At 47.7% G+C, this 25,618-nt stretch overlaps 1 protein-coding gene and 1 pseudogene across 8 annotated transcripts in view; both read left to right on the top strand.

The window, feature by feature from the left end:
- DAPK2 (death associated protein kinase 2) overlaps positions 1 to 25,618 on the top strand; it is a 119,692-nt gene that overhangs the window by 4,535 nt on the left and 89,539 nt on the right. For all 8 annotated transcript variants that reach the window (XR_010946136.1, XM_067749911.1, XM_067749889.1 and 5 more), the window contains exon 2: positions 1,349 to 1,446. Coding sequence is in view for 7 of the 8 variants with exons in the window: in XM_067749911.1 (XP_067606012.1) it covers positions 1,370 to 1,446 (77 nt within the window). In the remaining variant the exon portion in view is untranslated. The remainder of the gene's footprint in view (positions 1 to 1,348; positions 1,447 to 25,618) is intronic.
- On the top strand, positions 24,335 to 25,544 carry LOC137231860 (heterogeneous nuclear ribonucleoprotein A1-like; annotated as a pseudogene).

Raw genomic sequence — 25,618 nt, 5'->3', positions numbered from 1 at the left:
GTAAGGCCTGGGAGCCAGGCCAGCTCTGCCTGGAGGTCTTCAGGGATGTGTGTGACTCGATGGAAGGGAGGGAGGCAGGTGGCATGTTGGTACCAGAGCTCTGGTTTGTAGGGGGCAGAGGTGGAGGAAAGAGGGTGAAATGTATACATCACCTGAGAGTTAGAACAGCTTCAGCCACTTGGCACTGATGAGACGTGCCCTTAGGTAATGGTGCCTCCACACAGCCTGGTGAAAACAGTCTTTTGGGGGTTCATGGGGCCCGGCCGTGGTTGGTCTCTGATTGCCAGGCAGAAGAAAAGCTGCCAGCACTAGCCAAAAGGAGCTCCAAGAGGCCTTTGCTAATGACTCTTGAAAGATGCATCCACAGGTAGCTGGTTTTATCTTTGTGATGTGCAGGCTGTGTCCTGGGCCCTGTCCTCGGGGTGCTGTCCAGGGTGGCATGTGGCTGTCCCAGGAATGGGTGAGCTCCTTAGGGCAGGAGGATCCCAAGGGAGGATGCAGACCGTCTCTTCTGGTGGAGTGGTGGGTGCTCTGCGTGGTTCAGAGTAGTCCTGTGGTTCTCATTAAGGTGCCCTGGGTAGGCAGAGTTAGCTCCATTTTACAGATGAGGAAACAGCCTCCTCCCGCTGACAAGAGATGAGGCCATAGAGCTAGTTGTGGACAAAATTGCACCTAGAACCTCAGGCTCCTAACTCCTGGTGCCCACTGTAATTTGTCACACCACTCCCAGGCATCTTTCCCTTAGGGTGATGAGTGAGAGAGTTTGAAATCAGTTCAGACTCCAAGTTGGGTGGCACAGCGCCTGTAGGAGCTGAGGTCATGCACATCCCTTACCTTTCTACTGCATTTTGTGGTTTATAAAATTAATATCCTGATTTGCAGTGGTGTTTACAGTACTAATCCCTTTTACAGATGAGGAAGTTAAGACTCTGCAGTTTAAATGACGTAGGCAACTGTGGGACTTGAACCTGGAACTTCTGACTCAAAAACGAGTTCTGTTTTTCCTGCATCACAGCTGCCTCTTTTCTCAGTAGACCTGAATTTCATGAGAACAAATTGCCGAAGTTGCCCATGGTCCTGTTTCTCTGAACTTGTTCAGAGCAGATCTGAAGAAGTGAGGAGGGCTATTTTTGTCTCCTTAACAAATGTGATTAATATAAATCAAATAAGAATGGTACATCATTGGTCACAGGTGAGGAAAGGCTTGATCAAGGCTGTTCTTGAGGAATGAGGGCTGTGGGTTATCTTTGAATTATTAGCTCCCAGGCAGCCAATTACTTTTGGGCCTAGATTCAGGCTGGTACCAATTGACACGTCTGTCCTAACCTCAGGTTTTTTCATGTTTCAGGGCTGTACGCTCCAGGCCTCAATGAGGAGCCCAAACATGGAGACGTTCAAGCAGGAGAAGGTGGAGGACTTTTATGACATCGGGGAGGAGCTGGGGAGGTAAGTGGCTGTGAGAGGTGTACTGGTCAGTAGATCTTGTAGGTCATGGGCTTGTCACAGGACTCGTGGGAAGCTTTAAAAACAGTCCTGAGGTTTATTCATCTTCATGGGTGCCTCTGCAAGGAATCATCTCTCTGGAAATGGAGACTTGCCAGCAGAAAGGACTAGAATTGCTGAGTTCTGTGTTTTCAGTATAACCTGGCTGACAGTTAACGGCAAATCTAAATGATTCTTGTTGTACCTGTTACTTTGCTCCCAAAATCCTCCCCAGGCTCTGGACTGAGATATGACCTGTTGGTTTTCTTCTCCGAATCCCACTTGGGATTCTCCGTGGCTCCCAGGTGTTTTTTTTTTTAAACGTTTATTTATTTATTTAGCTGTGCTGGGTCTTAGTTGCGGCACGTGGGCTCTTAGTTGCAGCATGTGGGATCTAGTTCTCTGACCAGGGATTGAACCCGGGCCCCCTGCATTGGGAGCATGAACTCTTAACTACTGGACCACCAAGGAGGTCCCTCCACAGCTCTCAGGATTTTGTTCTGTAAGCTCAGAGCCTGAATGGGAGGGGAAATCATCCTCCTGAAAATGGCTTTAGATTGAGTGACAAGCCACATGAGCCTAGTTGTGAAGGTTCTTCAGATCTGAGTTATTGGGTGCATTTTCAGGTTTGCTAAACCCACAACACAGACAGGGGTAAACTCAGATCTGAAAGTAGTTACTGTCTGGAGAGAAATGATTTTCTGAAGCTCTCTTCTTGCCTCTCATTTGTAACAACTGCTAGTATTCGGGTGGTATTTTAATGACTACAGGACACCAATCTTGGAGTTTGAGTCTCACAACAATTCATGAAATGGGAATTATTTTTACTCTTATTTTTCTTGAGGAAACTGTGGTCCAATGAGCTTAAGCAAGTTGCTCAGCCAGCAAGTGACATGGCCAACGTCTGGCCCGTCCAGTCTGTGCCTGCACACCTGTCATGCTCTCTCCAGTGCACGTGGTTCTTGCACACTCACACATACTTGCAGTACACCCGGCCCAACCCCTCCACACACCCAGCAGAGTAAAAATCTGGGGGTTCAGGACCTTCACTGTATCCATGATGCACAACGGGAGCCTTTCCCTTTAAAGAGCTCCTGTGTCAGGACTAATTCTCTTACTTTCTTTTCTTCTCTTTTGTTTATTTTTTGCAAATATATGTATATATTTATTTCCTTTTATTTTAAGCACACTGAATTTATAGGTTAGTGTTTTAATACAGTTTTAAAATTACATCTTAATGTATCATACAGGTTTGCTCATGTCATTAAATATTTTAAATGCAATTTTATATTCCCTTGTATATGCATGCCCCAATTATTCAGCCATTTCCCCTACTGTTAAAAATATGCAGTTTCCATTTATTTTTTTTAAATTTTCATTGCTAAAGCTATCGTGAACATCCCTTAACAGACATTTCTGATCCTGTTTTTGACTGTTTCCTTAAGATAGATAGCTAGAAGTTGGGTCACTGGGTACTTTTATTTAAAAAAAAAAACTAGAAAGAACTTCAAAGCCAGAGGAGCCTTACTCAGAGAAGAATGGAAAGTGCAGTTATGGGAATTCCCTGGTGATCCAGTGGTTAGGAGTCGGTGCTTTCACTGCCGGGCCGGGTTCAATCCCTGGTCAGGGAACTAAGAACTAAGATCCTGCAAGCCGCGTGGTGAGGCCAGAAAAAAGAAAGTGCGGTTTCTTCAAGTTTAGGGAGTGCTTGTCCTGCTTGACTGGATGGGTCAAGAAGCAAGTGTCTGCAGAGTCCCAGAGTGTCCCAGAGGGAGAGATTCCTCAGCCTTCTGTCTGGGCCATTGCCACTGGCAATCCGGGGCCTGTGAAGGGCTGGGAAGAGGCTGGAGGGTGGTCAGCTGGACTCTGCCTCTGAGTGAGAAGCGAGGGTCTCTTCGCCTCGGGCGCTTCTCCTGAACTTGGTGATGCCAGGGGCAAAGTGACACCCTTAGCCACAGACCCTGCAGGCCCTACCAGTGGCTTTTGATTCGATGGCCCCATGTTGGCCATGTCCTCTGTGTAAGGGTCTGTGCTAAGTGCCCTGGGTACAGAGATGAGCATGACACGGGGAGTCTTTGCCCTCCTGGAGCTCCAGCCTGGTTGTAGGGGCAGCTGTGCACATAACAAGGGCAGCGTTGGATGGGATTATGTCGGGTGGGCTGTGAGCTGAGAAGTCAGGAATTGGGGGGGGGGGGCTTGGGCTCTGAAGAAGGAAGTAGACGTTTCCCATGGAATTCATCTGTTATTCCTTCTTAGTCCTGTCTCTCCCCCATTCCATACCTCAGAGCTATTAGAACTGGAAGAGACCTCATGCTCTGGGATCCTCCATCTACAACAGGGTGTGAAGGCCCCAGGTACCTCACAGCCTGGGTAGCCTTGGAGGAGCCTCCCCTCCGCCCCCTGGTACCTGCAACTTTTGTAAGGTTCTAAGGTGCTGGCTGGACATAGGGTGAGTAAGAGGCAGCAAAGGTCTGAGGCCTTTGGAATGGCTTGTCGTCCTAGGATTTGTGGTCTAGAGCAGGGGTCCCCAACCCCTGGTACCGGTCCACAGCCTGTTAGGAACCGGGCCGCACAGCAGGAGGTGAGTGGCAGGCAAGTGAGCAAAGCTTCGTCTGCGGCTCCCCATCGCTCTCATTACCGCCTGAGCCATCCCCCCTCCCCGTCCGTGGAAAAATCGTCTTCCACGAAAACGGTCCCTGGTGCCAAAAAGGTTGGGGACCGCTGGTCTAGAGGTCCGACGAGCTGGAAGGCCTTTAGAGGTCTTTCTTCCAAGACCCTCGTCGGACAGTTCAGGAAACTGAGCCTCAGAGAGGGGAAGAGTCTTGCCGGGGGCCATAAACAGGCTGGAACTAGAGCTGCCTTCAGATGACTGCTGGACTTCAGAAGGGGCAGTGCTATCTGTCTCTCCTCCTCTCTTCTTCACGTAACACACTGTTGCGGGTGTACCTCGTGCCAGGCGTTATCCGAGGCAGCGACGAACAAAATCGACGTTCCTGTCCTCTTGCAGCTTGTGTTCCATTGGAAACAAGTGATTGAGGGATCACAAAAGGACAAGTCACTATAGAGCGTGTGATGGGCTATGAAAGGAGAGAGAGGGATGCTCTGAGAGAGAATAGGGGATGTAGTTTGCCCTGGGTGGCTGGGGAGGCTGCTCCGAGGAAGTGGCTGAGGGTAAATGCACGGGCAGGGGAAGCAGCATGGATGCAGGCCCCGAGGTGGGGAGAGCCTGGGACCTGAGCTGCTGTCAGGAGGCCAGTGTGGCCGTGGAACGTGAGCTGGGGGCAAGCAGTGCTAGATGAGGTCGGATATATAGCAGGAGGCCAGACCCAGCCTGCGAGCTCTCTGCTAGCACAGACTGGTGGAGAGATTTGGCCTTTGGGGACACACAGTTTGAGGTCTGGGTCCCTTTCCTAGCTGTGCAACCTTAGGACAACTTACTTGACCTCTCTGAGCCTGAGTATTTTTTACCTGTGAGATAGGAATAATAACAGTAGCGACCTCGTGGTTGCGGGGATTAAATGGGATGCTGAGTCTGCGGTGTCCCTCACAGAGCTGGGCACAGGGGAGGTGTTCAGTGAACAAGAGCTTCTGGCCTTTGAAGTAAGTTTGGGTGTCAAGGCCCCGTCTCCCACTTCTAGAGCCTCCCAGCAGGACAGTGTGGGTCTCTGCAGGAGGAACAGCAGGAGGGGTTGTTCTTATGTTTGGGAGGAGCTTTACGTAAACCTGCTTCCTGGGCTGTCCGTGAGCACCCTCCCCTAGACTCAGGGCTGTCTCATTGACTTTAGCTCCTCCTTAAGTCCTTACTATGCAAAAATGAAAATGAGTGAGAGTCACTTTTCCTTTTTTTACCTGTAATGACAGATGGAGCTCACACAAACATCATGCTGAACGAAGGAAACCAGATTCAAAAGAGCCCATACGGAATAATTCCATCTGTGTCAAATTCAAGACAGGCAAAATGAATCCCTGGTGCTAGAAATCAGAACAGTGATTATTCTTGAGGGACTAGTGACTGAAAGGGGGCATGAGAGGGATTTCTGGGGGACAGGTATTGTTCTATTTCTTGATCTGGGTACCTGTTTCACTGATGTGTTAATTTCCTGAAAGTATGTTAAGCCATACTTGTATATGTACATTTTCTTGCAGGTATATTGTATCTGAACTAAAACTATACATTAACAAACAAGGAATCTTTAAGTCCACTCCCTGCCCTGGTCTGGTCCCCAAAGGGCATGTTTCTGATGCCCTTGGAGGCCTTGTATGTCCTTATCCTACAAATAAGAGAACATCTGTGAGAAAAGCTGCAGAATCCAGCTTTGGATGTGGACATCATGCCCTGACCTGAGAGTCTTGGGCACGGCTGGGGCCCACCTGGCCCTGCGCATCTCACCTGATTTTCTGGCTCACATTTTGGCCCCAGCCTGCTGGGGATGCTGGAGGTTGTCAGCTGTTTCTGGGAACAGTTGGAGAAATGCTGGCCTGCAGCTTCTGGCCTCTCCCAGCCTGGGTAGCCACTGTAGGGCAGAGCAAGGCTCATAAAGAGAAACCCATCTAACCCCTCATTTTATAGATGAAGCTAAGACCAGACAGGGGAAGTGACTTGTCCAAGGTCACACGGTGAACAGGTGATAGATCAGGGTGGGCACTGGTGGTCTGACTCCTACTCTAGGGCTCTGGCTACCACACCATAAGGACCCACAAAGCACAAACTTATTTTTCTCTTTAATTTTACTGCTTTTGGGGAGTGGGGGAGAATATATGGTAGGGTAGTCTTTTTTCTTTGACCTTGAGGGTAGGGTAGGAGGGTCAGAGTCAGAAAGGTAAGCATTTGGGAAGGATTGATGTTCCCTGGGGAAGGGTGCTGGTGGATAGGCCCAATGATGACTACTGTGTGTCTAAGGGTACAAGGTAATTTAATGTAAGCAGCATATAATGATCAGTGGTTTCTTTTTTCCTATACCTACATTACTTCACTTAGATTTTTAAATTATTAGATGAACATAAAATCATAAAATATTACTGTTGAACTGGATCTCAACAAGCATTTAGTCCAGATCTCCGTTTTATAGACAAGAAAAGTGAGGCCCAGAGAAGGGAGGTGATTTGTCCAAAGTCACAGAGCCAGCAGTACAGGAGCTGAAACTCAAAGAAGCTTTTCAACTACACTGTGCTGGTGTAAACAGAGGAAAACCTCTCTATATGTAAATTCAACTTTTATCCACAGCCCTCACCTCTCTCAGGGAGCCTATCTCACCATTCATTACCCCACACATCCCATCATAACCTCCCCAGCTCCCCTGGTGAAGATAGCGGCCAGAAGCCCTGCTACGTATAGGAGGCTCACATGTGCAAGGCACACTGCTAGGCACTTAACCTGCAGAATCCCCTTTTATAGGGATAGGAGCCTTGGGCCGTGGAAGGAGCCACTGCTCTCAAGCCTCACCCTTCCTAAACAGGCTGAGGAATTCCTTGGGACAGCTGCCTGCCAGACCTGAGTCTCCCAATGGGGTCCTCTGCGGTTAAGATCACCCACCGCACCTGCAGCTTAGCCAGAGCAACTTCTTTTGGGAGAGAAACAAAAAACCTCCAGGAAATGTATAGAGCTCAGGTGTACCCAGGCTGGGCTCTATAGCCCAGTCTAGCCTCAAAGCTCTATGGAAAACAATAATAATAGGTGTTTGGATTTACCTGTCTCTGTCCTTGGGAAAAAGCGTTTCCAAGATGAACTCGGAGGCGAAGGGGGTTTTATTATTTCTTTTTAAATTAAAAAAAATTTTTTTATTGTAGAAGTAATGCATGGCATATGTCATAAACTTATGAACAGTTAGAGTAGAACTCCCTCTGTCCTCCCTCTAAGTCTCACATCCACAGGTAGACTTTGATGATAATTGTCTTCTGTTGCCCTTCAGAACTTAGTCTAAGTAAAGCAAGTGTGAATGTAGACCCAGATGGGATCATACGACCAGGACAATCTACAACTTGCTTTTCTCACTTAATGAAATACATTGAATATCTTTTTACAGTATATAGATCTATGAGACTTACTTTGGAGGAAAGTTTTTTTTTTTAAATAAAACATTTAAGAAGACAGTTTAAGCCAACAAAAGATTAGCAGCCTTAACCTAGCAACTGTTTTTGTTTCTGAGTCTTACCTTCTAATCTATCTATGGCTATTTCTCAGGCCCACACAGCCTCTCCTCTTTTGTGTCTGCTTGAGGCCTGCATGTGCTCAGAGTTAACATTCCCCCAAGCGCTAAGCTCCTGGGGGCAGGTTGCCTAGACCAAGGGGAGCAGGAGAGATTCTCAGGCCCTGGGATGACCGGTGATGAGATTAGGCCTATCTCACATTTGTTTGTGCTGGCCTGTCAACTCTTTGAAGGCAGGTCCGCAACTGCTCTCCTATTTTGAGCATCACGGCAGCACTGGGAGAGAGGCCAGAGGTCCCCAAATCTTCTGTGACTTCTCTTTGCTCTCACTCTTCCCTGACTCTTGGAAAAATTAAACTTTTCCCTCAAGGTCAGGATCAAATGCCATCTCTCCTGGCAAAGCCTGCCATGACCCACTCCCTCTACACCTACCCCCTCTACCTCACCCCCTCTATGGACTGTATTACCTCTTATTCTGGACCCACACCTCTATTAAGTGCTAATGTCATCGTACCTCATGTTACACAGAAGGTTCACCTGGTCATCTTCCCTGCTGAACCCAGCGTCCTCCATGCTGGGCTCCTGCGTACTTTATCTTTTATTCTTTCATTTTCTGCCCCTATCCACCTCCCCACCACACCCTCCACCCTGCCACAACCCCAATAGCGTCCAGCCCAGGCCTTTTACGCTTGATAAGCGCTCAACTCCCACAGACACCACAGTTAACTGCAGAGCTGTTTGGAACCTGCCTTGGTTCCAAAAACTCAGCCGAGCCCCCAGCTCCCATAGGCCTTGGAATGCACGAACGTCCAGGATTCCCCAAACACAAAGTGAGAAACAAAACACACTCCATTTCCTGGACACACATTGTTTTTTTCTTCTTACTCTTTTTTTTTTTTTGGCTGCCGCGCGCAGCATGCAGGATCTTAGTTCCCCGACCAGGGATCGAACCCAGGCTCCCTGCAGTGGAAGTGCGAAGTCTTAACCACTGGACTGCCAGGGAAGTCCCCATTACTCTTTTTTTTTTTTTTTTTTAATTGAAGTATAGTTGATTTACAATGTTGTGTTAGTTTCAGGTATACAGGAAAGTGATTTTAGCTATATATATATATATTCTTTTTCAGATTCTTTTCCATTATAGGTTATTATAAGATATTGAATATAGTTCCCTGTGCTATACAGTAGGTCCTTGTTGTTTATTTTATATATAGTAGTGGACACACATTATTGTATTTAATCCTGGTAGCACCTTGTGAAGCAGCTGCTATTCCCATTTTACACATGAAGAAATTCAGTCTCCAAAATGTTAGGTAACTGGCTCAAGAAATACAGACCACCTACCTTATCAAGGAGAAGGCAAGTGGGAAATTCCACTTCGTGCAACACAGCAAATCTCAGAGAAAGTCAGAAATAAAAGCCAGAAACTTCTCTAGTCAGAGCCCTGTTTGCCTCCCTGGGCTGGGATTCTCATGCTTGTCTGATCACACACATGCTTATATTTCCTGCTGCCGGAAAGTGAAAGTGACCGACCTAAGTTAAGAATCTTCTGCCCTCATGTCAGTATCTGTGCCGAGTACTTCCCATCTTCTGGAACAGTATGAGCTGGATCACATTCCCACTTCACAGTTGTGAAAACTGAGGCTCAGAGAAGTTTTACAGTGGCGGCTGGTCACTCATGCCAAAAAAGCTTTCTGACTGCTAACACCGAGCTTGTCTGTGCCAGGCCCAGGAAGCCCTCAGCTTGGTGTTAGTGGCAAGGAGGTCTTTTGGGCCACAGCTGCGCCCCAGACAAGCCAGTGGTTTCCAAAACGTGAGAGCGTGTGTGGATGTGTAAGTGCACGTCTGTACTCATTGTCACAGTCCAGAGACTCTTCCCAGGCACCCACTGGGTGCTGGGCACCGTGATGGATAGAGGAGATTTAGGGCTCAGGCCTTACCCTAGAAGAGGTTAGGGCTCAGTTGTGGCACAGGGGTACTCTCCTCCAAAGCTAATGAAATGAGACGTTGGAACAGGCCACAAGCTAATAGGGGGACCCCCAAACATGTGCCAGTTGTTCAGCGGAGGAAGCTGTCACCCTGTGTGGGGCAGCTCCTCACGGTGTAATCCTGGAGATGGCACGTAACCACCTCAAGGTCAGGGCTCTGCCGAAGACTGAGAAGCAGCAGGCCCGGGCTTGGGCAAGAGGGCGCGTGGAGAGGGTTGAAGGGAGGGAGCTGCCAGGAGGACAGGCGACTGCAGGGGCCCTGGATGACAGAGGCCCTGGAGGAAGGAGGGAGGCGCCTTTATCACCCATTGTCAGGCAAACAAAGCACAAAGCCACTCAAACAAAGTGGCTGCATTGCACATGCTTCAGTCAGAAGCTGGCACATGGTGCAAACCGCTTGCCCCGAGGTAGCGGTCTCATTGAGCTCAGTTTGCATTATGAAAATTGTAAGAGCGAGAGGGAGGTCCTATGTGAGGATAATTGAAACCGTTATATACCTGTATCTACGGGACACACTTTCCTTTCTACTTATATATCGCCAGCCTGTACATTTTGCATTGTGTTGTTTTTTGACTCAACATGTTTTATGTATACCTTTCCATGTATCCAGAGTCCGTATAACCGAAAAATATTTTTGTTTCAAAATAATTTCAAATTTAATAGCAACATTTTCAGAATAACAGAACTCCTGTATATCCTTCATATACAGGAACTCCTGTATATCCTATTCTAGGAATAGGTGGACTTGATCCTCCCAAATAGACAGACCAGGTTTTAACATTTTGTCGCCTCCTCCCTTGCTGTCTCCCTCCTTCCCCACTTTCTCCTTCTCCTCCTGCCTTTCTTCCCTCTTTTTCTTTCCTTCAGTTTCTTCTTTCCTTTCCTTCTTTCTGTCTATCTACCTATCTACCTACCTACTTACCTATTATTGTTTCCGAGCCGTTTGGGAGTTGGTTGCGGACACTATGCCTCTTTATCCTCAATGCTTCATTATGCATCTCCTAAGGACACGGGCGTTCTCTTTCATAACCACAGTACAACTTTCAAATTCAGGACATTTCACTCTGATACAATATTTTTATCTAAGCTATCATTCTTGTTCCAATTTTGTCAATTTTCCCATTAGTGTTCTTTAAAAAAAATTTTTTTGAAATTTTATACAATTTTAAAAGGTTAAACTCCATTTACTGTTATTACAAAATATTGGATATGTTCCCCGTGTTGTATAATACATCGTTGTAGCCTATCTTACACCCAACTGTTTGTACCTCCCACTCCCCAGCTAGTGTTTTTTATTTATATATTTATTTAAAATATTTTATTTATTTATTTGGTCGTGCCGGGTCTTAGTTGCAGCAGGCGGGCTCCTTAATGGCAGCATGCGAACTCTTAGTTTTGGCATGCATGTAGGATCTAGTTCCCCGACCAGGGATTGAACCTGGGCCCCCTGTATTGGAAGCTTGGAGTCTTAACCACTGTACCACCAGGGAAGTCCCCCAACTAGCAGTTTTTCTCCCTGCTAAACAGGATCCAGTGAAGATCATATACTGCATCTCCTTATCGTATATCTTTAGTCTCCTTTAACCTGAAACAGTTCCTCAGCCTTTCTTTGACTTTCATGACAAGATATTTTTGAAGAATACTGGCCTTTTAAAACAAATAGATACAGTCCGTATGTTTTCATTAACTTCATAATAATCTGCTATATAAACATCCCCAATTTACTAAACTTTCCCTATTGTTTCTCACTACTAAAAATAAGTGTTTCTGTGAACATATTTGTTAATTTCCTCTCTGCATTATTTCTGCCAGTGTATTCTCAGAGGTGGAATACAAGGTCAGAGGTTATGGCTGATTTGTGTAATGATTGAAACTAGAAATACTGAACCAGTTTACCAGGTCACCAGCATGTGCTTATTTCCTTATGGCTTTGCCAATACCCTTTCATTATTTTTGTGTAGTTTAAGAGTTTTGTAAAGACACCTTAATGTTTTCACTGTGGAGAAATTTAAAGTGGTTGAAGTCTTCTGTGCTTCTCCCTTAATTCCAAATCTTGTTCTCTGTGCTACTTTACCTTTTTTCATGGTGTTTCTATTGCATTTTCATAGATATTTTGAAGTTCTGATAGCAACACAAGGCAGGTAAGGCAAGTATAATCATTCCCATTTTATAAGTGATGAAAATGAGGCCCCGTCAGGACTAGAGGCAGAGGTCTTCCTGTAGACGGATGGTGTTGCCTTCCTCCCCCGAGAGGTAGAGGGGAGTCAAGGTCTTTGGGGGACCCCACAACTCTGGCAAAGGGTTCCACTTCTTTGTCTCTACTTTTAGAAGCTGGCTGGAATGTTGTGGGGGTTTTTTGGCCACGTGGCTTGTGGGATTTTTAGTTCCCAGACCAGGGATTGAAACTGGGCCCTCAGCAGTGACAGCCCAGAGTCCTAACCACTGGACCACCAGGGAATTCCCTGGAATGGTTCTATAAGAAGGTTTTTCTGTGAGGTGCTATTGGGAGAGGGGGTGCTTGGGGAGAAGTGTGTTTTGAGGGCGAAGGCGAGAGCTTGGTTTCCCTGTATTCTCCCTTGCTGGGGAGACCAAGGTGAGGGGTAAGAGCCGCGGCCAGTGGTGGGAGTTAGGGCCTTAGGTACCCATCACCTCAGCTACAGTTAAGCACCAGGGCTCTGGCAGTGCAGGTGGGAGGCCATGTGAAGCCCTCCAGAGCCTCCCACAGAGGAGATGCTGCAGCCTTCAGAGTCTCTTTTCTGGAGATTGCTCTAGCCCCCAGAGCAGCCTTCAACAGGCTTTAAAGCCCAAGAACTTTAACCTGCAAGGGCTCTGACATTGTCTAGTCCAGGGGATGGGAAACTATAGCCCTACAGTCAATACCACCTACTTTCAATGGCCCTGGAGCTAAGAATTTTTTTTTTTTTACAAAGTGTGTGTGTGTGTGTTTTTTAACTTTATTGGAGTATAATTGCTTTACAATGTTGTGTTAGTTTCTGCTGTGTAACAAAGTTAATCAGCTATACGTATACATATATCCCCATATCCCCTCCCTCTTGAGCGTCCCTCCCACCCTCCTTTTCCCACCCCTCTAGGTGGTCACAGACACCGAAAGAATGGGTTTTATAGATGACCAGTTGCAATAGATTTGATGGTTGGAACACTAACTTTGGACCCCAATTAAGCAAACTGTTATCCGCCCTTGCAATTCCATTCTTCTCATGGCAGACCTGTATTACCAAAAACAAACAAAACAGAATAAGACAAATGCAATTCTTATTATATTTTGAGTTTCATCAGTTAAAATTTTGTGGAAATTTAGTTTTCTCCTTTGTTATGTGAGTACCTACTCTGTGCTTCCAGTGCAGGAGGTGCAGATTTGATCCTGGGTCGGGGAATTGGGATCCCACATGGTGCAGGGCCAAAAATACTACTACTACTAATAATAATAATAAATAATAATATCCTGGATTTTACTGTATGGCTCTCAATGCCTAAAGTATTTACCATCTGACTCTTTGTGGAAAAAACGTGTCTACTCCTGATCTACTTCCAGTATGGTTTACTAGTTAAGCAGCAAAACTTTAAAAAAGTGACTTATTCTGGGGTGGGGGACAGGATAGAAACAGATCAAAGTGAGGTGCAGTTATGTAAAAGGAGGAAGAAGAGGTGAGCAGCGGTCCACCTGCGCCCCTTCCCTGCCCTCCGTCTCACACAGCCCGTGAGGAACCTCCGAGAAGCCCAGTTTCAAAACCACTGTCCATGTCAGTCTGTCCTGTCCTGCAGGGAGTGCTGGGGTGGAAGACGGGAAGGGAGGTCTGGGTATTAGGGATTGTGCATCCTCTCTAAACCTGGCCCTGCACTGGTCATGGGCTGTTACCTAGTTTAACCCTCTTGCAGCCCTACGGGGTGGCCGGCGTTTCTCCCACTTTTCAGATAAGGAAGCTGAAGCTTGGAGAACTTAACTAACTTGCCGAGGGAAATGTCACAGCTGGGATTTAAACCCATGACTTCTGACTCCCGGTCCAGTGCTCTTTGGGGGGTGGGGTGGGTACCAAGCTGCCCAAGATTTTTCTTTCTGCCTGTGACCCTGGGCTCCCCTCCAGAGAACAGGGGAGGAGGTGGATACAGTTGTTTAGTGGTTTATTGGGGAATCTGCTGAGAGCCCAGTTGTCCTTGTTTAATCCATTTCCACGGCTGACACTGCTCCCCTGCCCACGCCCACCCCCGGCTGCCTGCATCTAAGCCTGAGACCTCAGTGCCCTAATCTTGAATCCTGAGCTGCTGGTCCTTGGTGGCCTGGCCACAGGGCCTGGAGGGTGATGAATTATCCTTCCCTCCTGGGGGTGAGGTTTATTTGGCACCCTGGGCCCAGGGCCCACCAGCTAAAGAGGAGAACTGGGCTGCTCAGGGGCTGCAGTACGGTCCTGGGAGGCAAACGCTCCTACTGGTGTCATGGAGGAGACAGGGAGACGGGGCAGAGGGGGAAAGGCAGCTGAGGGCCCCAGCAGGAGGACGGGCTCGGGGCAGCAGGCTGATGAGCCCTAGCCTGGTGGTGACTACTCCGGGTGCTGCAGCCACCGGGCCCAGGTGTGATCCTGGCTCTGCTACTGTGAGCCGCTGGACCTGGGGCAGCTTCACACTCATAGGCTCCGTTTCTTTGTGCTAAGATGGTCCCATTTCTCACAGGGTTGTTTTCCAGCCTTCTGGGGTCCCCTCCTTTAGTGTCCAAATAAGAATAATGAGCATTCCATTCCAGGACAACAGGAAGTCCTGTTCCTGACTGAGCATTTCTGGGTCTCCCCAGGGAGGGCTCACATCCTCCTTGTTGCCTTAGGTCCTTGGATTCAGGACCTCTTTCTCCTTCGAGACAAGGCAGCGCTCCCTCTGTGACCCTGTCTCAGGCATGGACTCAGGCCCGTTTCTGAGTGCCTCCCTTGCCACTGAGGCTGCTTGCAGGATAAACTGAGTTTCGGGTAGTGAAAGGAATTTCTGCACAGAGAAGGAAACAACTTCAAGTGGGGTAATAGATACCTCCGCTCCCCTGACTCCTGCCATCTGCCATGATGCTGAGGCCTTCCAGGACCCCTCCCCAGGCCCGAGATCTGCTACCATCCTTATACTTACCTCCCCAAAGAGACCCCCTATTCTTTCACATATAGATGTTACAGCCTCTCCCTGAAAGGACCCTGAGCCTCTCTTTTCCAGAACCAAAGATTCTTTAAAGTTTTTCCCATGCAAAAAGCCATCCCTGACCATCCCCCCACCCCACCTCCGCCCCATTTTGGAGTCTTTTGCCTTCCTTATTACCAGTAACAGTTCTGAGCAGCTTTCAAAGTGATTCTTTTCCCATTCCTAGCACAGATGTAAGGGGCATAGCCTGGCAGGTGGGAAGTACCCAGCAAACGGTTGCAGATACGGACAAGGTGATGCTAAAAGCCCAGCGGTCAGTTGTTTGAAGAGCTCATAGGGAGGAGCTGGGTTGGGCTGCTTCTCCTCTGTTACCTCATTTGATCATGAGCCTCCACATTGGAATAGGTGGGCAGGGAGGAAGTCACCGTCCCCATTTTACAGATATGGAAACGGAGGCACAAAGACCCAGCCCTACCCTTGAGAGCAGGGTGGCCAGGTGGAGTGGAGATAAGGCTGGTGTCCACAGGGGTTTGTAAACACAGGTCCAAGTAGCAATCTTGAAAAGATTTCTTAGAGAAAGAGATTGTATAAGACACCTTTGGACCCAGCTAAATCAGCGGTGTTTCCAGAGTTTGGAATTGTGAAATTCTTTCTGATGTTTCAGCTGAGCCCTGATGTAAGAGCCTTCCTGGGGTCCACACATGCCTCTGAGATTTCAGCTTTCTGCTGGTCAGGAAGCACTGCCAGGCCCTGGCTAAGCCGGTTTGGCTCCACCAACTGCCACCCCAATTCCCCTGGTTCCCAGTGTTGTTACCATCCAGGAAGTTCTGTGGCTGGACCATCTCAGGGGCAGCTGATCCACCCCTCTCCAATACACAGTCAAGAATTTGTCTCTCAGGCTCAGGTATTAAACCTAGGTACGAATCCCAGTTTTACTACTCACTGCCTGTGTTACCTTGGGTAAGTTACTTCACCTCTCTGAGCCTTGGTTTTCTCATCTGTGGAATTGAGAACATACCACCTACCTTATCAGGCCAGGATTTGAACCTCCATCTCTCCTGACTCTAGAGGATTGAATGAGATTATGAGCGAAACATGTAGCACAGCGATTGTCATCTTGGGTAGTATATATGAATCAGAGGAGGTTTAAAACAAACACACATGTATACATGCCACGGATTCAGATTTAGAAGGTCTGGGGTGGCGCTCTGGCATCCATATTTTTTAAAATGTCCCAATTTGTGTAGACTGTACACCTGGATCCAAGATCACTTCTTCAAAATGGTACTTGAGACACAAAGTAAGCTCCCAGAGCTGTTGGTTTACTCCTTGCTTCCCTGGAAGCAAGTCTATTGAGCAAGTCTATTACCCTCTATCGCAGTGGGCCATGTTAATTTTACCTCTGTGTTCGGTCACAAAGACCCCTGCTGGGATTCCCACCCACCCCCAACTTGTGCATGGTGTCTGCCATGCCTGATATTCCTTTCTTGCTAAAACTACCCTCTTTCCTTTTCCGTCCTGAGCCCCTCACAGCCCCCTGCCCCATAGAGTGGAGCTGGGCTGGCTCTTGTGCAGGGGTGGCCCCCTGACTGGAGCAGGGATGTTCACTTGACCCAAGAGTGACCCATTCATTGGCTATTTGGTGTCCTATGAGATGGCTGGGCTGAAAAAGCTCTGCCCACTAGGACCAGTGATATATTAGCCAAAAGCCAATTAGATGGCCTCTCTGTGAGACTTGATGCACAGTGAGGAGGGCATGGGGCTGCCACAGAAGATGCAGTGATTCCACGAGCTAATTCCTTTGTGGCTTCTAGGTTCACTTTCTCTTCCTGTGTGTATCCTTCCAGTGACCGCCTTTTCCTCAAAGAGCCTAGGTTGCATGCCTTCCCTGTGTTATCTGTGTCTCACCCATGCCCGGAGCCCTGCTCCAGTTCTACCATGCCCAAGTTCTGCTTCCTTACAGAGGCCTGTCCTGACTACTGCAGGCATGTTGACTGCAGGCAGGGTTGGGTACACCTGTTCTACGTACCTGCAGCATGTTGTGGATTCCCTAGTTGTCATTATTTGCCTTTGAGTCTGTTCCCGCCGTCTCTGGCATCGCCCCTTAACAAAAAGCTACCCTAAAGCAGCTTGCAGTCCAGTGAGCTTTCCAATCATAGGATCTGGAGGTCATTCTCTTTTATCTCCCAGTGCCTTACCCAGTGACAGGCACATAGTAGGTACACAATAAATGTTCGAATGAGTTCTGGTTTCAGTTGGCTCCCGGGGTCTCTATTCTGGCTTTGCACTGTGACCTTAAGGAAGTTTCTCTTCCTCTCCGGTTCTCAGTTCCATTTCCCCCCTCAGCTCTAAAATGTCATGAGGCTATGAAATACCCTTCAAACATCTGTTGGGTAGGAGATGCTTTGATGGGCATAGGGAGGGGTGGAGAGGGGAGTGAGCGCAGAGATGTAGTTTATACCTTCTAGGAGCTTAAAGAGAGGTTGCAGGGACACATAAACAAACAAACAAATAACCTCAGCAGCAATTCAAGAGCTGTCAGAACATAGTGCAGCCAAAAGAACGTTCCAGACCATCTATGTGATACTAGTTCAGAACATGGCTACCTCCATGGACTGGCACAGTCAGAACAGGTTTTGGGAGGTGAGAGCTAAGTGAGGCACTGAAGGATGGGTGGGATTTGAATAGGCCGAGCAGTGAGTGTGGGCATTCTAGGAATAGGTGGACCTGAGCCTCCCAAATAGGCAGGAAAACGCAAGGTGTGTGTGAGAGAGTGGGTCCCCCGGAAACTGGATGACGTGTTCTGATAGGGAAGCAGTGCATGAGCCTGGAGTAGCAAGGAGGGGATGGACAAAAGTCTAAGCTGCCATTAAAGGTTTACTAGTGTTGGTATTGATCACAGTGAGGGGAGGTGGGAAGAATGAGGGGAAGTTAGGACTATGGTTGATTTAATTGTCTTTTACTTATACTCTCTGTATTTTCTTAAAAAAACTTTAAACATGTATTTCTTATGTCATATCGGACAAATTGCTTTTTAAGTATTTCATGCTCAGGAGTTTGGACTTCATACTGGTTTTAAGCTGGAAGAAAGGTTAATGGGACTGAATGGGGAAAAGGGTCATGGGGGACTTCCCTGTTGGCGCAGTGGTTAAGAATCCACCTGCCGATGCAGGGGACACGGGTTCGATCCCTGGTCCGGGAAGATCCCACATGCCGTGGAGCAACTAAGCCCGTGCACCACAACTACTGAAGCCCGCATGCGTAGAGCCCGTGCTCCGCAACAAGAGAAGCCACTGCAATGAGAAGCCTGCGCACCGCAACGAAGAGTAGCCCCTGCTCGCCGCAACTAGAGAAAGCCCTCGCGCAGCAGCGAAGACCCAGTGCAGCCAAAAATAAATAAGTTAATTAATTAAAAAAAGAAAAAAGGAAAGGGTCATGGGAGGTGGCCCAGTGAGGAGTGAATCGCTGTAAAGAATGTGAGGGGGGCTTCCCTGGTGGCGTAGTGGTTGGGAGTCCGCCTGCCAATGCAGGGGACAAGGGTTTGTGCCCCGGTCCAGGAAGATCCCACATGCCGCGGAGCGGCTGGGCCAGTGAGCCATGGCCACTGGGCCTGCGCGTCCGGAGCCACAACGGGAGAGGCCACAACAGTGAGAGACCCGCGTACCGCAAAAAAAAAAAAAAAAAAAAAAAAAGAATGTGAGGGGATGAGGACCTGGAAGCTTCTCAAGGGAAGGATGGAGGCTTCACTGACTTGTATCCTTCACACAGAAAGAAAGGACTCAGTAAACCCTTGTAGAAAGATTAGCAAATCAGGGTGGCAGCCCCTAAGAGAGAAGGTAAAGTGATGGTGAGGATTCACACTGGTTCCTGCAGTGAGTCTCCCATCTCTTTTGCCAGAAAAATTCTGGCAGATACCCTGGGAAGTTTGGAAAGAGTCATTTGTCATTGTCCTCACTGGGCCACCTCCCATGACCCTTTTCTTTTTTTTAGATTTAATTTATTAATTTATTATTAATTAATTTATTTATTTTTGGCTGCGTTGGGTCTTCATTGCTTTCTCTAGTTGCAGCGAGCGGGGGCTACTCTTCGGTGTGTAGGCTTCTCAAAACTTAAAACTATTCAAATGTTAATAACTGCAGGTGCTCATTTAACAATAACAGTGTTGTACATTTCTTTTCTCTCTGCGAGATTGTCCAGAAGCCTATAGCATTGCCAAGATTGTCCAAGCCTTTTTTAAAAAAATTTTTATTGGAGTATAGTTGATTTACAATGTTGTGTTAGTTTCAGGTGTACAGAAAAGTGAATCAGTTATACATATACATATATCCACTCCTTTTTAGATTCTTTTCCCATATAGGTCATTACAGAGTATTGAGTAGAGTTCCCTGTGCTATACAACAGGTCCTTATTAGTTATCTCTTTTACGTTTAGTAGTGTGTTTATGTTAATCCCAACCTCCACCTTTCCCCTTTGGTAACCATAAGTTTGTTTTCTAAGTCTGTGAGTCTGTTTCTGTTTTGTAAATAAGTTCATTTGTGTCATTTTTTAGATTCCACATCCAAGCCTTTTAATGACATGTTCTTTTCCTCCTTCTGCGCACCTTCTCTCTCATCTTCCTTCCTTTCTTCTACTAGTTGTACTCAGCCCTCAAGTCCGGTGAAAAGTCTCCTGTCCTTCTGAAGCCTTCCCATGGGTATTTCCCCCAGCTTCAGCCATCTATCCAGCTTCCAGCATCCATAGCCCTTACAATCTCTGCCTCATACATAATTGTTCTGAAGCAGAAGGTTTCCTGGAGGTTCATTCTGTATTCTGAGCCAAACCGTGAGCCCCTTGTAGGCAGAGGCCAAGGTTTATCATTCTTAGTGTTCCCACCACCATTAGCATAGAGCTGGATCCGTAGTAGGTGCTCAGTAAATACAGGGGCTGGTGTTAACCATAAATTGTACTTAGCCAGCACTGCGCCCCTGAGGGCTTGAGTTTGTGTTTCCAAGCCCAGGAGAAGGTAGAAATGCAGTGGCATTATTTTCATCACAGTCCTGTTCACACGACCTTCTTTGTTTTCTTGCCTGGAGGGGGTGGAGCAGGGGAACAGGCCAAGTGTGCAGAGCTGTTTGACATCCCAGCAGCTGTACAGAATGCTCACTTGTTCTCCCCTTTCATGTGCCAGAATTGCCGTACATCCCAGCTTCTTCCTGCACTGGTGTTAGCCTTGTGGCCTCTGTCCTGCTCCTGCTTCTCCAGGAAGTGGCTGAGCCTGGTTCTGCAAACCCCAACGGGGTATCTAGTCCCAGATAGAGAAGATGCCAGAGCTTCCCCTTGTGGGCAGCAACCAATCTCAACTGAGGAGGTGCCGTGGAAGTTCCAGGTCACGGTGGTGGCTTTCTTGGGGCTTTCTGAGGATAAGAGAAATGCAAAGATTCATCTGTGGCATCTGAGCCATCAGCCATGGACTTAAAGACCTTGATTCAAGTCCCACTTTAGCTGTCAATATGCTTTGTGACTTTGGGCGAGACACCTTCCCTTTCTGGGCCATGCAGCACTTTGGTGGTGCAAGTGGAACCTGATTGCAGGTCTCCTTGCTCCTGGTGCTTCCTCTTTCTCCTATTCCACAGAACCACTACAGGTATTTGATATCACACCAAGTCACCTACCCTTTCACTTTTGACTTGTTCCTGTTAGTACCTGAGGTGCTCTTGAGAGTAGGGACTTTCTTCAGAGGCCTGCTGTCAGAGATCTACCCCCAAAACGTGATTCTCCTACATTTCATTCCTTTCAGCTTCAGACACCTTGGGGCTACGTGATGGGTCTGTTTGTCTCTCTTTTTTAAAATTAAAGTATATGGGCTCCCTTGGTGGTGCAGTGGTTGAGAGTCCGCCTGCTGATGCAGGGGACACGGGTTCGTGCCGCGGTCCGGGAAGATCCCGCATGCCGCGGAGTGTCTGGGCCCGTGAACCATGGCTGCTGAGCCTGCGCGTCCGGAGCCTGTGCTCGCAACAGGAGAGGCCACAACAGTGAGAGGCCCGCGTACCGAAAAAAAAAAAAAAAAAGTATAGTTGATTTATAATGTTCTGTTAGTTTCTGGTGTACAGGAAACTGATTCAGTTATACGTATATATAACATATTCTTTTTTCTTATCCTTTTCCATTATGGTTTATTACAGGATATTGAATATAGCTCCCTATGCTATACAGTAGGACCTGACCTTGTTATTTAGTGTCTGTCTCTTTTGACAGCTGCAAAGAGATCCTTCCAGAAAAGGTGGGCCAAGTGACACTGCTTTGTTGAAGCAAGTAATGCCGTCCCATGACTGGGCTCCATAAAGATTTGTCATACGAACAGATGAATGAGTGAATGAATGAATGAATTCTAGCAAGAGGCAAGGGAATTGATGATGCCATGGGATCACCTGAATCATCACTGTAAGAGACCAGGACAGTCTTGGGAAGACCCCTCTGTGAAACTGACCATCTTAGGGCAGCACTTGCCCAATTTCCAGTCCTGATGAAATGGGTTCTGTCCCCCACTGCCACCCCAGCTCTCTCTCCATGTCGATGCATTCAGCAAGACCGTGCAGCAGGAGCTGGTGTGCGAGTAAAGGCGTCCTGGCTTTGGTTCTGCCGCTGCATGTGCTTAGGCAAATCCTTTCCCTCCCCAGGGGATCTCGGTTTCCCATCTCTAATGTTTAAGTGCCTTCCAGCACTAGCCTCCTGTGACTGTATGATCATGTGAAGCATCCTTGCTGGGTCAGAGGCCACCTACTCACCAGGGCAGGAGTCACCAAGGGCCATGGCACAGTAAAGCCTCCGGTGCCACTGAGACTGCTGTCGCTGAGATTAGACAGGGATGCTTGGCATCGAGGCTGTGCCCAGGGCCTGTTTTAGCAACACGGCTAGTAAATATTGACTCTGTGGCACGAAAATGGAAAGCAGAGATGACTGTGTTAACTCTCTCAGAGGGCAGAAGTTCACCAAGTCCTGATAAGACAAGATGTAGTTACGCAATCTGTGGGCGTATCATTGACAAATATGTTGTTTAGGGCTGGGGAGAGCTGAAAATAGGACAAGGGAGCCTTCACGGCTGATCCACGGCTGCTGTCCCGTTGGCATAGGCTGGCCTGCCAGTTCATCGTTCATTTTTAAATGAATGGATACTTACATTCTTGAAGGATAGAGAAAAAAGACTCTAAGGAAATACACCAAAACATTCACTGTGACATTCTCTAGAGATGGTGAAATTGCCAGTAATTAAAAACTATTTTTCACAGTCTACAACAATCACATTACTTATAATCAGAAAAAGGTAATGTATTAGAAATAAAATACCCTTTTTTGAAGAGTCTGAAGGAACTTTCAGAATCTTCTAAGTACTTCAGATCTTTGTGTTTTGCCTACTGGACATTGTATGGTAACGTCGCTCTCAAAAAACAAGAAAACTCCATATGAGAGAAGGTACTCTTCAGAATAAACCCTGATCTAAGCGTGTTTATGTATTGATTTGTACCCGTGAAAGCAGAACGTGGTGGGATAAAATTCCAGTCACTTGAGATAGCAGGATTTTTTTTTTTCTATGTAAACAAACACTGCTTTGAGTGCTTTCTGTTTGCCAGCCCTGTATTCTACAGTGACCAGGCCCGGCTTGGCCCAGAACTGGGCAGGTCTGAGCACAGGTCACTCTGCTAAGCGGTTCCAGTGGTTCTGGTAAGGTAGCAGGAGCCAGGTATGGAGGAGGGACTAGGCCTTAGAATTTGGAAGGCAGGGGTGGGAGTGCCATTATATTAATAATAATAATTATCACTGATTAAACACCAACCATATGCCAGGAACCTTCCACATATTACTGATCCTTACAAAACTTTGTGTGATAGGCATTAGCTACCTTTTAGGGATGAGGAAAGCAGGGCTAGGAGAGTCACCTCCCAAAACTTCAGGGCCCATCAGCAGCAGGCTCTGGATTCAAACCCACATCTGCCTGACTGCAAAGCATTTGCTTTTCCCACCCTGCCAGGCTGCCTCTCAAGCAATTTAGGGTTTTACAGGAGAGCACAGACACCTGCAAAGGGAGCCTGAGCTAGCAAGACGCATGCAGTCTCCATCCAGGACTGAGGGTCTTTGGAGGAAGACGCAGCCCCAAGCGTAAATCATCTGCGAGTAGCTACAGGTAGCATCCTTGTGTGCCAGCCCTGACCCCAGGACTGGGTCCATCTGCCCTCCTCGGCCCTGGGGCCACCCAGTGGGGCCATTGGGGCCACAAGAACCATGGGACAGGTGAGCCTTCTTTGAGGTTCCTTCTGGCCAGTCCAAACGGCCCTTCATCCTCATCATCCCTTGTGCGATGGGGGAGGTCATTTGTTGGGGGGCAGTTGAAGTTTGGGGCTGCACAGTCAGGGCCTGTGGAGGAGGAGAAATTGGTCTGTAGGCCGACTTTGTACCTGGTTAATTAAAACAACCAGTAAAAGAGTCTCATGGTGGTTTAGCTTTGTAGCTGGCTCGCTAGAGCTAATTTCTGAGTCTGACCAATCGCCTCTTTGGGCCCAAAGATCCTGTCCTCACAGCCCTTGGGACTGGCCAGGAGCCTCACTTCCTCGCCCAGCTCCTCCGGAAATCTCTCTACTGTAACCTACCTGGAGAATGCTTCGTCTGCCCCCTTCACCCGGGAAGGCTTGCCTTCTGAGAATGAATGCCTCAGAGTTGAAGTTCATCAGTGAAAGTTGGTCTCCACTTATTTTGTTTTCTTAGGAGAAAGGATGTGAGTTTTGGGGGAGGGGCTGAATTGTGGTATGTGGTGTTTTTAAAAAACTATGTTTTGGGCCCAAGCAGCTGAGCTGATTGCAGCCCAGCAGCACCCGTTATGGAAATGGCTTATCTTGTGGTTCTCCAGAGTTGTGGCTAGAACGTATTTGGCTTCCTGACAAAACCATATAGGATTTTGAAATTTGATGGAGAAGGCTTCAAAGTTACCAAAATTGAAAGGAGTCGTGGCATCTGTATTCTCCTTCTGGCCCAGGAGTCTGGGTTTCTCTGAGGCTCACACCAATGTGAGTATCTGTTTTTTGACATAATAATGATAATCGTAATAATCACCTACATTTGTACAGAACTTTACAGTTCATGAAGAACATTCACATACGTTATCTCATTCAATTCTTGTGGCTACATGTCTAGATAGGCAGGGACAATTAACCCTATTTTACAGAAGAGAAAATGAGGGCTCAGAGACGTTAAGTGACCTGGTCACACAGCTAGGAAGAGGCAGCATCAGAAGTTGAACCAAGGTTTTCTGACTCCAGACCAGGAAAGGCAGGGAGGTTTGCATCCAGTTTATGATGTGGACCTGCCATTGTGTTGGAATGCAGGCTCCCTGGGCACAGGGAGATGCAAGCAACCCAAGACTGTCCCGGGCCCAGCAGAGCCAGCCTCTGTAGAAGATGAGACAACCTTCAAGGTGCAACCTTGGGCCCAGCAGGCCAGCCTCTGTAGAAGATGAGACGACCTTCAAGGTGCAACCTTCAAAGGCTCTTTCTGAGCCTTATGGTAAGTGGGTCTTGGCCCCCTGTAGACCAGCAGTGGGAGGACCCCGTATTAAGAGCTCATAGAGCCTTTCTGCCCGTGGATGCTGCCTAGTAAGCGTCGTTGACCTCTCCCCGCCCCCTTCACTGCCGTCATGTCTAAGTCAGTCTCCCAAAGAGCCCGAACAGCTGCGGAAGCTCTTCATCGGAGGTTTGAGCTTTGAAACAAGTGATGACAGTCTGAGGAGCCATTGTGAGCAGTGGAGAATGCTCACAGACTGTGTGGTAACGAGGGATCCAAACACCAGGGGCTCCAGAGGCTTCGGGTTTGTCACATATGCCACTGTGGAGGAGGTGGATGTGGCCATGAATGCAAGGCCCCACGAGGTGGATGGAAGAGTGGTGGAACCAAAGAGGGCCGTCTCCAGAGAAGATTCTCAAAGACCTGGTGCCCACTTCACTGTGAAGTGGCACTGTTGGTGGCATTAAAGAAGACACTGAAGAACATCACCTAAGAGATTGTTTTGAACAGTATGGGAAAACTGAAGTGATTGAAATCATGACTGACTGAGGCAGTCGCAAAAAGAGAGGCTTTGCTTTTGGAACCTTTGATGACCATGACTCTGTAGACAAGATTGTCATGCAGAAATACCACACTGTGAATGGCCACAGCTGTGAAGTAAGGAAAGCCCTGTCTCAGCAAGAGATGGCTGGTGCCTCATCCAGCCAAAGAGGTCGAAGCGGTTCTGGAAACTTTGGTGGTGGTCATGGAGGAAACTTCAGTGGTCGAAGTGGCTTTGGTGGCAGCCGTGGTGCTGGGGGATATGGTGGCAGTGGGGATGGCTACAATGGATTTGGTAACGATGGAAGCAATTTTGGAGGTGGTGGAAGCTACAATGATTCTGGCAGTTACAACAATCAAACTCCAAATTTTGGACCCATGAAAGGAGGAAACTTGGAGGCAGAAGTTTTGGCCCCTATGGTGGTGGAGGCCCATACTTTGCCAAACCCCGAAATCAAGGTGGCTGTGGTGGTTCCAGCAGCAGCAGTAGCTACGGCAGTGGCAGAAGGTTTTGATTACTGCCAGGGAGGAGTGTGCTACTACAGGCTTATCAACTCTTAAAAAACAAAATTCCAGTTCAAGCTCATGGCTAAAGGGAGCATCCTTATGAGGACCTCTATCTGAGCCATTGTGCACTTCGTTTTCACTGCCATGCAGTAGTCATTAGCTGCTATGCAGCTCGAATTAATCATTCAATTTTGTGAATGGACTTTTTCAAAATAAAATGCATTTAACTTGGGGAAAAAAAAAAAGAGCTCATAGAGCCCTGGAGTTAGCTGCTTTTGAACTTCGGAGCGGTAATTCCGT

This window comes from Pseudorca crassidens, chromosome 1, assembly GCF_039906515.1.
Source record: "Pseudorca crassidens isolate mPseCra1 chromosome 1, mPseCra1.hap1, whole genome shotgun sequence".
In the NCBI taxonomy this organism is placed as follows: Eukaryota; Metazoa; Chordata; class Mammalia; order Artiodactyla; family Delphinidae; genus Pseudorca; species Pseudorca crassidens.
Note: the sequence above shows the minus strand (reverse complement) of the source record. Positions and strands in the feature narration are given on the sequence as shown.